General features: G+C 48.8%; 1 protein-coding gene and 1 long non-coding RNA gene across 5 annotated transcripts in view; one reads left to right on the top strand and one right to left on the bottom strand.

Annotated features, from left to right (window-relative positions):
- RFTN1 (raftlin, lipid raft linker 1) overlaps positions 1-13,876 on the top strand; it is a 208,313-nt gene that overhangs the window by 184,063 nt on the left and 10,374 nt on the right. For all 4 annotated transcript variants that reach the window (XM_042903436.1, XM_042903434.1, XM_042903433.1 and 1 more), the window contains 2 exons: positions 10,628-10,731; positions 13,273-13,354. In XM_042903436.1, coding sequence (XP_042759370.1) covers positions 10,628-10,731; positions 13,273-13,354 — 186 coding nt within the window. The remainder of the gene's footprint in view (positions 1-10,627; positions 10,732-13,272; positions 13,355-13,876) is intronic.
- LOC122198704 lies at positions 7,104-8,362 on the bottom strand. Its single transcript, XR_006193106.1, has 2 exons — positions 7,735-8,362; positions 7,104-7,192 (listed from the first exon to the last, which is right to left on the bottom strand). It is a non-coding gene; the product is annotated as an uncharacterized LOC122198704 (long non-coding RNA).

The raw sequence follows: 13,876 nt of genomic DNA, 5'->3' as shown, positions 1-13,876 counted from the left end.
CAGTGACAGTGGAATAATCCTTTCCTTCCGTTTCCTCCTCTGTTAAGATTTTGAACCAACCTTTGTTCAGGGCCATTTTCTGGGTTAGCATTTAACGATTATTGGTCAGGTGTCGGGACTCTACCGTGGAGGAAGGTGGTAAATGATGTAGTCTTAAAAGTTCTTGAGTTTTTGCTGACAAACTTTGGGGCTCCCAACTCCAAAGTAAATACCTTTAATGATATACTGTGGGAAAGCTCTTTTTAAATCCTCTCTTTTCGAGGTAGTAGATAAGGTGCAAAAACAAGAAAGAAAGAGGATTAGAAAATGACCCTCCATCCACCTCATATTGTCTAAAGAGGGAGTAATAAAGTGGCAAATCCCATTTACCTCCTGAAAGCCTAATTTCCTCACTCATCAACGCAAGTGGGAGGCACTTGGCAAGTCCCTGGATGGAGAAAATGTTTCTCGTTTAATTGTTATCAAACAAAGCTGCTTCCAGGTCTGCCGGAGAGGACATGCTCACCCCTGATGCATTCTGTATGTGTGTGAAATGTCAGCTTCTGGAGGCCGTAAGCCCCGTGCTGCGACAGTATGAGGTCCCGCTGAGCAGCCAACAGGATGTAGATGCTTAACTGTTTGCACTCAGAACTGTGGCAGCGGCTGTCCCCACTAACGGCCAGGGTTTGCCCAGCCGTCACCCCCTTAACCTCAAAACCTCCGGCCTCATCCCCTCCGGCATAATCCCCGAGTCCTACGTTGTAACACGCGTCTTGTTCTCATTCTGCCCAGGCAGGCGCATGTTGGCACACAGCTCTGAGAGTAGGTACGGCGTGCCGTCTCCTGCCACCCCACAACCCCTTCCTGCCTTCTGCGTTTGTGACTTCAGAGAAAACCACACATACCAGGACCAAATCACCCTGCTGGTCTGAGAATCCAGGGGAGTGTTATCTTGTACATGCAGGTTTGGTTTTCCTGCCAGCTTGGCGTGTGTTGTTCTTTAGGAGAAGCCAGAGCAGTGTCTCAAGCTGGGATGTTCTTCCCCAGTGGGGGTTTTTATCTCTCCCTCCCAGGATATGCCGGTGGCAGTGCCGGGCCTCATCGTAGGTTATCATAAGTTAGACTTCAGGGCTCCAGGTGTAATGCAAGGTCACAATGTGTCTGGCATGGAGAAAATGAGGGCTGGGTGTGCCAGCTTTGAGCGTGGCGAAAAATTAAGAGCACTGAATTCCATTCAGTAGCAGCTATTACATTTTATTTCTCTCAAATTAGACCAGGAGACTTTCACCACGGTCTTCCTTCTAGAGATTTGTCTGGGCATTCGGCCCTTCCTAGAATAATACTAGTGGATCAGTTAGCTTCTACTGTGGAATAAAACACCCAAAGCTTAGTGAATTAAGGTAACGATTGTTGCGGGTGAGTCCACAGATCAGCCAGATGATTCCGGTGATCTGGCCGAGGCCTGACTAACCCCACCTGGGCTCACTCGTGCTTCGCCAGCTGTTGGCAGGTCCAACATGGCGTCTCTCAAATGTCTGCCAGCTGGTTGGGTCACCTGTCTCACATCATCCAGCAGGCTAGCCCAGGCATGTCCCCATAGCATAGGCAGGGTTCCACAAGAGCACGTGGAAGCAGCAAGGCCTCTCGAGGCGCAGGTTCAGAACTCCCGTAATGTCACGTCTACCGTATTCTGTTGGTCAGAGAAAATCACAAGACCAGCCTGGATTCAAGGGGTGGAGAAATGGACTCTACCTCTTTATGCAGAGTTATGTTGTAAAGAGGCCTGGAGGCAGGGAGGTAATAATTGAGGCCATTTTTGCAAACAGTGCATCTCAAACAACAATAACGACTATTATTATTTTGTCGGGCTCTCCAAGGGCTCCAGAGTTTGTTGCCTTTCTTGCATGGTGGAGAAAATCGGGCAAAGATGTGAATTAAGCAGCAGGCGTGGGTAAAGAGTCTTGGAATGGGAAGACTAGACTCTGCACTGCGTGGATTTCATCTGCCCCCTTTTCTACATCTGAGAACTAAGCTTTTTTTTTTTTTTAACGTATTCTCTTTGAACGTTATGAAAGCCAAAGTTGTCTAAAATGAGACCGACTGCTTTCTTAGACTCTATTATGTTGGCCTAATTACATATCAGGAAAATGTTTTTCTGGGGCATTGTGTGTAAAACAAAGAGGAAAACAACATCTCCAGCCGGCCCTGGCGTCCTTGCCCCTCCCTCTCGCTGGCAGGGGCTGTGGTCCTGCAGGAGGCCCCGGGGGGAGGATGGGGGCCTGGAAGGCAGGGCTGCTGCAGCTGGCCTCAGAGGGATTTACACTTTCTCCAGAGCGAACGGAGGGGCAAGTCATTCCCGCCTCTGTCCTTCCAGCACAGCTCATGGTGGCTTCCATCTGGTGGGGGAACTTGTTACTCTCCCCACGCCCCCTAGCCCAGGATCTCCTGCCGCAGGAGAAGAGGCTCACATAGCTTCCCAGGTGCTCAGCACAGAACCAGGTTGACTGAGTGTGGAGATTCGTAAATGAAGAGCGGTATGAGAATAGCCTTGCCCTTGGAAATGCTGAAGAACTCGCTGAGTTTCCTGCAAGACTGCCCCCAATGTTAATAGCGCCCACTTGCCATTGGATAAACAGAGATGACCCGTCCCTTGGCATTTCCCTCTGGCCCTGCCTTCGGGTCGCTGCTTTCCATCACTTGAGGGATGACTCTTCCCCACACGCCCTTGTGGCCGGGGTCCCTGCGGCATCCAGGCACAGTCAAGGTAAACCCACATTTCCTGAGACCATGGTTACACCCTGTCTCATCTTCACTACCAACCACATGCTCGACCTCTCTCCATCTGCCACTTCTCTCCTGAAATGTCCTCGGCTGTGGTCTCCTAGGACCTCGCTGTCCACTCCAGAGACAGTCTCTCAGGCTTTGTGTTGCTTGCCCTCTTATGACGTTTGATGGTGTGAAGTTTTCTCCTTAAACCCGTCTCCCACCCTGGGTGCTCAAGAGCTGATTTCTCCCCATCTGGTCTGTGTTTTATTTATTTTCTGCTCACCTCCTCACCAGGCGAGCTTGTCCTCAGCCAACCTCAAGGCTCCTTGAGTTTGCAACCATCCGAGCATTAGCTGTGTCCCTTCCTGTTCTTTGTTTTCATCCTACCTCTCCCTGCCTTTAACGATGTATTAGTAGTTTCCTGTGGCTGCTGTAGTGGCTTAAAACAACATAGATGTATTCTCTTACACTTCTGGAGGTCAGAAATCCAAAATGGGTTTTAAGAAATTGCAATCGAGGTGTTGGGAGAGCTGCGTGGTTTCTGGAAACTGTAGGAGGGAATCTGTTCCTTGACTTTTCAACTTAGAGAATCCATCCTGCTCAAGGCCAGTCACTCTGGCCTCTGCTTCCAACTCCCCACCTCCTTCCCTTACCCCCACCTCCTTCCCTTACCCTCACCTGCTTCTCTCTTCATAGGACGCTTTTGATGACATTGAACCCACCTGGATAATCTTCCCATCTCAAGATCCTTAACTTCATCACATCTGCCAGATCTCTTTTATCATGGAAGGTGACATATTCCCAGGCCCCACAGGTTAGGACGTAGACGTATTTGGGGGAGTGAGTAGGCATATTCTTTTCTACCACAGGCCCCATCTCATCTAGCTCCCTCCTGAACCTACCTTTCATTCTCCCTTGAACTCAGCATGTCTAAAGTGGAATTCACTCCTTCTCATTGTCCTCCTTGTCCTGCGTGCCTTAGTTCAACACGTGATCAGCCCGTACCCAGACCCCCAAACCATCATGTGCATCAAACACAATTTAATTTACCAAGTCTAATATTGATGGACACTTGAGTAATCTTCGGGGTTTTGCTATTGCAGACAGTTCTCCAGTGAATAACTTTGTACATTTGTCATGTCTTATACATACAGGATCGATTCCCAGAAGTGAGATTGTTGTGTCAAAGGGTAAACGTATTTGCAGTTTTGAGAGATACTGTCAAATTGTTCTTCATGAGGTTGAATCAATTTGCCTTCCTGCCAGCGATGTATGAGAATGCCTGCTTCCCCACAGTCTTGTCAACGAAGTGGTTGTCAAACTTCTGGGTTTTTATCAATATGATAGGTGAAAATATCTATCTTGGTAGTTTTAGTTTGCATTTCTCTTATTGTGAGATTTGGTGGGTTTTTTGTGTGCTTAATGGCCATGTGAATTTCCTTTTCTGTGACTCTCTTCCTATCTGTATGCATTTTAAAGCTTGGATTACCGGATTTTTTTTTTCTTGTCACATTTAAGGAACTCTTTCTTTTTTGTCTGTAATATGAGCTACAAATGTTTTCCCATCTTGTCTTTTGTCTTTTGACTTTACCTAGTTTGTCTTTTGCCATGCAGAAGAGTTTTTATGTCACCAAATTTATTATTTTTACTTTATGGCTTCCAGATTCTAAGCTAGCTAGAAAGACTTCCAGTAGGGCCATTAAAATTAAAATAATAAAATTGTGTTAAATGTGAGGAGTTGGCTACAGGCACCAATTTTGCTTTCTTCTGAAAAATCCCAGTGAAATGACACAAAAGAAATGATCAATGATAGGTAGATAGGTAGGTAGACAGATGATAGAGTCAGTCCTCATTATTCATGGATTCTATATTTGCAAATCCTACTTGCTTAAATTTATTTATAATCCCCAAATCAATACTCCTGGTGCTTTCACTATCATTTGCAGGCATAGAGAGTGCCAAAAAACCTTGCGTTGCCAAAATTCATGTTCCCAGCTAAGGTGATCTCTGCCTTCTTGTTTCAGCTCTCTTACTATAAACAAGTGTCCTTTTTGGAGTCTGCTTATTGCCACATTTTTCACATTTTTGTGCTTTTCGTGGGTACTTTTGCTGTTTAAAGTGGCCCCAAGCCTAATGTTGAAGTGCTATCTGGTGTTCCTAGGCACAAGAAGGCTATGATGTGGCTTACAGAACAAACACATGTGTTAGGTAAGTTTTGTTCAGGCTTGAGTTCTAGCACTGTTGTCCATGAGTTCAAAGGTGATCAACAAGATATAGTAAACTAGGTGTCTTTAAACAGAAATACACATAAAACAAGGTTCTGCACTGATCAGGTGATGAGATATTGTCATCAATATCTCACAGGAACCCAACTCTGTATTTCCCCCAGAGCATTGGTTCAGAGTATTCAGTAATTCTTGTGGCAGCATTTCAGAACAAAGCTCCCATGGATAATGAAAACTGACTGTAGATGATAGATGATAGATAGATAGATAGATAGATAGATAGATAGAGATATCCATAAGAACAAAAAGATTGGAAGAAGAGAAGTAGAAGAGGAATGATTTCAACACATTTTTAGAAAATAGAAGGTGGGTAGAGGGATGCTAATTTGTTTAACAAAGCACAGGAAACCACAACCTGAATGTACAAGGAGCCATTTTCTCTTGCAGAACATGAGAAAGGCTCTGGTTTCCAAAGCATAAATGACCATGGAATGGTGCAGAGTGAACTGCAGAGCTGACAATTTGGGGCATTGGTTTAAAGTCCTTACATGTGGTAGTAAGGTCCCTAGCTCCCATCTCGGCAGCTTTGGGGTCTTAAAAAGTAGGGCTGCAGGAAATTTAAAAAGGTAATAAAAAGGCTGAAAAATAAAGTAAAGGAAATCTTTCAGGAGGTAAAATAAAAAGAGTAAGAAGATGGGGAGGGATAATAAAATGAAAATATCAATCCTCCATTTTGACTTCTAGAAGATCCAAAAAGAAGGGAGAAAATGGAGAAAGGGAAAATTATCAAGGGGAAATAAAAGAACACTTTTCAGAACTGAAGGACAAGAATCCTCAGATGGCAAGGCCATCAAGTGTATACAGCCCTTTGTGTATAAACAACGCACACTAAGGCACATTGTGAAAAGCTGAAACTTCATGGGGAAAAATATCCTAAAATCTTACAAAGCACAACAGGTTACAAAGTATTAGCAATCAAAAGAGATTTCGCAATAGCAGGGCTGATCTCTAGAAGCTAGTAGAGCAGTCCTTGAAAAATCGGAACAGAAAAATAGATTTCAACCCAGACTTCTGTATTTGAACTGTTAGTTAAGGATGATGACAAAGACATGTTTATGAACTCATGGATTCAAATGACTTCCAGGACATTGTTTCCTAGCCACTGGAGGATGAACTCCAACAAAATGTGAAGGAAACCAAGAAGGAGCCTTAGATAGCAGTAGGAGAAGAACCCAGCATGGAAAGCAGCCAGACCAGGATTAGAGCAAAGGTTCAGAAAGCTCCAGGAGTGATGTCTCTGATGGAGAAAAAAATAGAACTAATGTATTTAGTTAGACACATGGGATATTTGTTGATGGGCATAAAATAGAGGCGTTGAGCATATGGAATAAATTTGTGATGGGTTCATGTACAACCAGACACATGAAGAAAAAAAGTGAGGACATGATTAACTCCAGGAAAAATGAAGGCTCGTGTGAAAAAGAAGGCATAGTCACAGCGCATTACCTGACCCGGCATTGAGCAATATTTGCCAAGTTGTAATAACACAAACACTGACTTTTGATTTGATTAAAATTACACTATGACCATTTGGGGCACTAACAGGAAGAGAAGTGTATGGGAATGCTAAGCCTTTATTTCCCATGGTAGGAAATCAAAAGATATCTAAAACTGATAAGAAACAGTAGTATAAACGTACCATGCCAATAAGCGTTGGGCATCAGTGTTTTGGCAGCAATTTTACAAAAGACACACACGTGTTTTTGCAGGGCTCTGCCTTCACGTGCCCTCTCCATGAAAGGTGAGGGCCCAGCCCAAAGGCTTTGGGGAACAAAGGCAAACATTCCTTAGTCACTGTTTTCGGGTACAGACAGCATCCTAGAGCTGGCCCTGCACACTTTTCAGTTATGGGAAATTAAATTCCACTCTTCATTTTCAGTCATGTAGAAGGGGCCAAGTCTTTTCTTTGCAACTGCGTTTCTCCCAGATTGCTTCCACAGATTGAAACGGGAGAAAAGAGAAGAGCAGGCTGACATTCAGGATACAAACTTTCTCACTGGACCAGTGTGTTACCTCCTGATTACTTGCCTGCACAGAAGGTCTTTAAAAATGATTAAAAGACAGAGGCATTTCTTAGTAAACTCGGCATTCTGTTGTCACGAGTTTTGGAGGGTAAGGGAAGGTTGTGTTCAATGTCTGTTTCCTTAGTTGATTTGCGACCACTGGAGAAATTATAGGGAACAAAGGAAAAAAGAGCCATAAATACAAATGAATTCCTTTTATACACGTTGAAAAACCACAGGACATGCTCCATTTTTTTTTTAGCACTCCAGGTGTGATCAGAGATTACGGATCCACACAGGAGAGTGGAGAGTTAATTAAAATTTGTGCTCCGACTTCCAGAAAGAAATGCCTTTCCATTTGATAAGCAGGCTGTCTTTGGAGTGCTGTTTGTGCTTTTCTGTCCTCACTGGAGTGTCACAGAAAAGCAGATCAAAGGGAGCCTCCATTCGGATAGGTTTTCTACCACCTTTCTGAGCTAATGGACTTGAAAGCCTCTTGCACTGACTGCATGGGGCTCATGTCATATTCTAGAAACGCTGTCTTGGTACAGTATTGATAATATGCAAACAGGCTTTGATAGATGCTTACAGAAAATCACATTTAACATTAATTAAATCAAGACCATCCCCAATAGAGTGGGAGAGTCTGGCAGAGTGGGACACCTCACCCCCTACCATTTGTATTTTACTTTTCAACTCACCACGTGACGCCCAGACATTAACACTTGAGATTGAACCGTCAGCTCTGTCAAGCAGGGTTATGTTTTGTTGTGTTTTCTCTTCTCCTTTCAGTCTTTCTGCTTCTGCACCCTCTGGCTGACATCCCCTACCCTGAGGGGAAAAACTGTTGGGGAGAAATCCTGCTGTCTTTCTCTTTAAGATAGTGACAGAATGAAATAAAACAGAGCAAAATAGAGGCCGCCGTGCGAGGCCTGTCTGAGCAGGTCAGGCAGGCTTCAGCAGGGGTTTTGTCCATTGTCTTGCTGTGCTGGGTGCCCGCCGGAGAGAACCCGGCCGGCCAGGGCACAGTCACTAATAAAAGGACTCCATTCTGCCACTCAGGGCTTTGTGAGGCGCCAAAGCTTGTCCTGGTTGCCATGGCTACTGTCTGATTGTGGCGGGTTTGTCACAGTGCTTGATAAAGTGGGAAGGTTATTCTTGATAGGCCCAAGTAATCATAACCTCGCAAAGCTCGAGAGTGTGGATTTAACACTTTTTCCCTCCCCTCTCGAAATCGGGAATGCAGAGATGGGGGCAGGGTTGTCAGGATAAAGCAGCCACAGCAGGTGGTGAGGGCCATGCCTGGCAGGAGGGATGCAGCTAGCTGTGCCCAGGGGGCTGGGCGGAAAGGGGTGTCACTGGGTCATCTGCTGTCCCTTGGCTGGGTGGGGGCTTCAGAGAAGGGGTCAGAACGGGGTTCTCTCCTGACCGCCTCCCCCCATCAAGTGATTATACCTGTGCTCCTCTCTCCTTTCCTCCCTTCCATCCTTCCCTTCCTGCTCCCCCTCCTTTAAGGCCCTTCCTTTCTTCCCCTTCCTTAGCCTCCCATCCTTCCACTCCCCTTCTCCCCTGCTCTCTCCCCTTCCTCGCCCCAAATCCCTTACAGGTCTGGTCCTTTCAGAACCCTCTACTTACCCTTCTCAAGAGGAGAAGGATGGGGAACGTTAGCTCGGAGGTAACAACTGATGGAATTCAGCCATAGAATTGCAGTCTCTTCACTGTCATCAGAAGAGAACTAATTGATTCTCTGGGCAGTACCTCTCTGACTTGCCACATCAGAACTACTGAGAAGGTTCCTTCAAACAGATTCCAGGGCGCACCCCCAGGTTTCTGATCTGGTGGGTCTCCGGGGAGGGGGCGGTCTGCAAGACTCTAAATTTCTAACAAGTTCCCAGGTGATCCCAATGTTGCTGGCTCAGAGACCGCACTTTGAGAACCACTGTCAGAGGCCAAGACTTATTTTTTACAGTTGAGGAAACAGGCTCCCAAAGGATAAATTCGTTGCCAGGAGTTCAGGTGGCTTGGTAGCCATGGTGGGATGGGTGCCCAGTGACAGGAGTTTTAAAAGACATTTGAGGGGCGCCTGAGTGTCTCAGTCGGTTAAGCGAACCCCAACTTCGGTTCAGGTCATGATCTTGCGGTTTGTGACTTCAAGCCCCACGTCGGGCTCTGTGCTGACAGCTCGGAGCCTGGATCCTGCTTGGGATTCTGCGTCTCCCTCTCTCTCTGCCCCTCCCCCACTTGCACCTGCACTCTCACGCACGCTCGCTCTCTCTCAAAAATAAATCAACATTAAAAAAAAATTAAAAGCCATTTGAAGAGGTAGGGCTCATCTGTCTTCCAGCCCCCTAGCCCAGAGCAGCCAGATGAGTGGTTCTATTTCCAAAAGGCCTCCAGCAGGACAGCCACTCCCACCAATGGTTCCCTTCTGAGCAGTGCCTCCCTCAAGAGAAGCCCACCTTCCTCGGTGCTCTAGGCCCGGTGTGGCCTTCTGTAGTATATGCTGGAGTTTTCTCCCCGCAAATGCCCCTTCCCCCACTCCATCTGTCAACTCTCTGCCCGGCCCTTGGGCCCCAGGAAGCCCACCTTGACCATGGCTGGTATCCTTCCTCTCTGCTGACCTTCGAAGCCTCGTGGCCCTGCCAGTAGGCCATTCTGTATTTCCATTACTTGCATGTGGGTGCTGTTGCCTCTGTGAACTGTGACCTCTAGCAGCGGGACCGTGCCTTCATTTACCTCTGTACCCACCACTCTGAAATACTAGCCGGATGCATCCACACGGCTGCCTCAGTTGGAAAGAGTCTGGACACAGGTTTGAGATGTTCTGAGGCCAACTACAAGAAGCCAGTCTAACAGGGATTGGGAATCCATTGTACACACAGGGCAGGGTGGGGGCTGACCTTCCAGTGTCAGCGAGGAGCCAGGAGTAAGGCATCAGGCCTGCTGCCTTGAGAGAGCATGAGGAACCCAAGGCAGTGGCCTCTAGTTAGGGCACCCCCCACCCTGTGGTGGCAGGACTGAGTTTTTAAATTGAAAGGCAAGTTAGCCCCCTCAGACACACGCAGAAAACACAGGCAGCACTCATTTATCCCTTTATGGCAGGATGTATAACAGGTGAAGCTCCCTGTGTGCAGGTGTGTGCGTGAGCACACGTGTGTGTGTGTGTGTGTGTGTGTGTGTGTTGTTGCTGCCATGACTGGATGATGCTAACGACATGATCACTTATGAAATGCCGTCTAATGCCCCATGACACACTCCGAAATCACCAGTGTGTGGTGTCATGAGTATGGCTTTGAGGCAAGGTGATTGCACTTCTCCAGTGAAACTCACAGGAGGCTAGTTGTCCAGACAAGAATAAACCCAAATGAATGCATTAATCCTTTGGCTCCAATTCCTTGCCGACTGCACAGACTGAGTTGCGGCCCAGCAAGAAATCCCATGCTGGCAGTTTGGCTCTGAAATCTTTAAGCGTCGTTGGAGCCGGGCCTCCAGGCTGCAGGACGCCCCCCACCTCTTTACTGAACAGCACCCCCTCAGTCACTCAGGTGTTGACATGGTGCAACCGCAGCCCTCACAGTGGCCTTTCTCCCCCAGGGTGTCGAGGTGCAGACAGACTACGTGCCCCTGCTGAACTCCCTGGCGGCCTATGGCTGGCAGCTCACCTGTGTGCTACCTACTCCCGTTGTCAAGACAACCAGGTAACAATAATAGTCATCGTTGTTCTTCTTCTTATCATTATTCAACACTTCCTCTGTGCTGCACACTGTTCCCAGTAAGTGCTTCATGCACATAACTTATCTAATCCTGTGACAAGTCTGTGAGGCTAGTGGAGTCACTCCGATTCTCTGGCTAGGAAGTGACAGAACCAGGATTTCAGATTCTTAACCACCACCCCCACAGAGCACTCCCCTGCACCCCTCTTCCCACACGGGGAGCCTTGGCCAGTGAATCATTACTGCCAGGCATGTCAAAGATGAGCCCCCAGGTTGAGGGGCCCCAGGGCTTTGAGGTGCAAAAGAAATTGAGCCCCTACTGTGTGCCCTGTGCTGGCCTGGATAGGTGCCTTGCGTGTAAAATTTCATTTAGTCCTCAGAAAACTCCTAGAAGGTGGAATCCTTTTATTAAGCTGAGGCAACATGGCCAGGGAAGTTGAAGGGACTCAGCCAAGATCACAGCCCTGGGCCCTGGTCAGTAGTCCCACAAAGAGGAGGTAAAGACCTGCAGTCTTGCCCCTTGCTTGAGGCACTTCTTACAGTTTCACATTTAGGGACACTTGTCCACCTGAGCTCAGCCCACCGTCCCCTCAGCTCACGGGCTGGTCCTGGTGTTACTAACCCTGAAAGGCCTTCCATCTGTATTTTGGGTGTATCTAAACTAATCCTCCTAACTATCCTGTGGGATTATAAGCATAGATAGGATTCCCATTTTGCAGATGAAGAAACTGAGGCTCAGGGAGGCTCTGTCACATACCTGAGGTCACACAGACAGTAAGTGGCAGAACCTGGGACTAACTAGCACCTCAGTCTGCATAGTCAGGCACTTCTCCTAGGCCAGGCAGCCCCTTTGCTGACCTGTAGGGATGCCCCCTCCCGTGACCCTCATTGTCCCACCTTCCCCGAGTCCTGCTACGTGTTCACAGGGTGATGGCCTGCGTGAGGCAAGGCTGGCGATCTGGGGGGACAGCAGGGCGGTGCAGCCGCAGAGCCTAGACTGAGGGTGAGAATGATGGTGATGATCAGTGCCTTCCAGGGTCCCTCCCTGAACGCATCTGGGCTCTCATCATGTCCCCCTCCTGACACTGGGCTACAGTGGGGCACTGCACGCTGCGGGGGGCTAGTCTGCAGCATCTTTGGGCCCTGGGCCTTTGGGAGCCTCCATGCTGCCTCATGGCCAAGACTCCTGTGGGTATGGGGAGATGCAGAGGGGTGGAAAGAACCCTGCATTTGTGGCCTGAAAACTTGAACCCGAGTCCTGAGCCTGCCACTTGGTAACTGTCCGTCTTGGTCAAGTCCCAGAGCTGCTCTGAATCAGTTTCCTTGTCCGTAAGGGGGAAGAATGCCTACCCCACCACCCATTCCAGAGGACAAGAGTCGTGATGAGAATGGACTTGCACGCAAAGCCCCAGCTCTCTAAACCCAGAGGGTGCTGACAGGTGTCTCTGTCTCCATCTCAGATCTCACACCTGCTCAGTCACCACCCCAACCCCAGTCCTCTACTTCCCTGTGCCCTACATGCCACCTCGCGGTGGAGTGGGGGGCACATGGAACCAGGCAGGTTTGAGCTTGAAGCCTCGCTGTGTGATCCCAAGCCCGCTCCTTAAATGAGCTTCTGTGTCCTGACTGTGAAGGCGGTGGGCTTCCACTCCTTGGAGCTCTGTGGTGAGGCTTAAACGAGCCATGGTGTGTGAAACCACCCAGCCCAGCCCCAGCACAAAATACGTTCGTTTCCTCCCACCTTCCCCTCTGACATTCCACGCAGTGACGCTTGCCTCAGCAGAGAAGACACTTGCAAAGAGAGATTTAAGAAAGTGATCAGAAGAAGGAGGCAGGGCTGAGAACAGTGACCTTCACAAACACGTCTGCCATCTTTGAAGGCAGCTCTGTGGGGTCCGAGAGGAACGCGCACTCACTGCGCCTTAAACAAGAGCGGCCCTCCTGAGCGCCCCTCACCTGCGCCTGCAGGAGCCGGGCTGCCTTGGCGAGGGCTGCCTTGGCGAGGGCTGCCAGCGAGGGTGAATCGGGCGCACGGCCCTCCCCTCTGCTCAGCCAGGCTCTGTGCCTGCTGTTTGGTAAAGGCTGGCCGGCGGGCAGAGCTCACCACCCATCCCGGGCCAATCTGACCTCTCCATGGCTCATTACCAAAGACAGATTTGGAAGAGGCTTCCCACCTCTTGAGATTCACTAAAGACGCCAGTGTATCATCATTTGGCCAAGATGCCAGCTGTTATTCCACATCGAGGGAAGGAAGGGGAGTTTCCAGCAACGAAGCTGGTATGGCAGGGACACCCACAAAGCTTTTGTTGAGCCTCCAGCATAACCCTCTGGAAGCAAGACGGGGATGGCCTGGGAGGGGGCTGCTGCTTGATTCCTGACCTCTCACTGTCTGGTGGCAGCTTTCCTTTCTGCGGGTGGCCAGCCTTGACAAAGTTAGGGACAGAAACATCTGTGAGGCTTGGGGTTCCCCCCCCCCCTACCGCCACCAGGTGTAACAACTCATTCTCCACTCTGCATGTGTTACAGGGAGGGGAATGTATCCACCAAGCAGATTGTCTTTCTTCAGAGACCGTGTCTACCTCAGAAAATCAAGAAGAAGGAATCAAAGGTAAGTGACCTTGATTGCCTTCCCCAGTTTTCCTTAGCAGGGCTCCATCCTCAAGTGAATTTTCTATAGCAGTTGAGCAGGCAGTCAGCTCCAACTTCCAGGGGCTCTCAGAGGAACGCCTGAGCCCTGCGGCAAACTGAATCACACCCGAGGCTGCCAAAGCCAGACAGATGGGGACACTGGAGGGTCGTGTCCTGCGGTCGGGCTGGAGAGTGGGGTGGAACAGTTCTGCTGGACACTCACGTAGGCCAGATATTCCCAGTAAACTAAAAATAGGGGCATGAAGTCAGCTGCCATCTGACCAGGGGGCAGGATGGCTTGAGTTCATGCCCAGCTTCTCTGAATCTTAATCTCATTACAAGCTCTGGTCGCAGCCCATTGGATCCGTCAGGACATCAGAAGTTTGGTGATTTTGGCGGAGGGACCCTGCCAGGGCTCCTTCTTGGCGTGCCCCGACCCGAGGGCCTCTTAGTGGCAGCGGCTGGTGTGGACAGAGACCAGCCGCAGTCTGTGGCAGTGGAC

This window comes from Panthera leo, chromosome C2 (genome assembly GCF_018350215.1).
Source record: "Panthera leo isolate Ple1 chromosome C2, P.leo_Ple1_pat1.1, whole genome shotgun sequence".
Classification (NCBI taxonomy): Eukaryota; Metazoa; Chordata; class Mammalia; order Carnivora; family Felidae; genus Panthera; species Panthera leo.
Note: the sequence above shows the minus strand (reverse complement) of the source record. Positions and strands in the feature narration are given on the sequence as shown.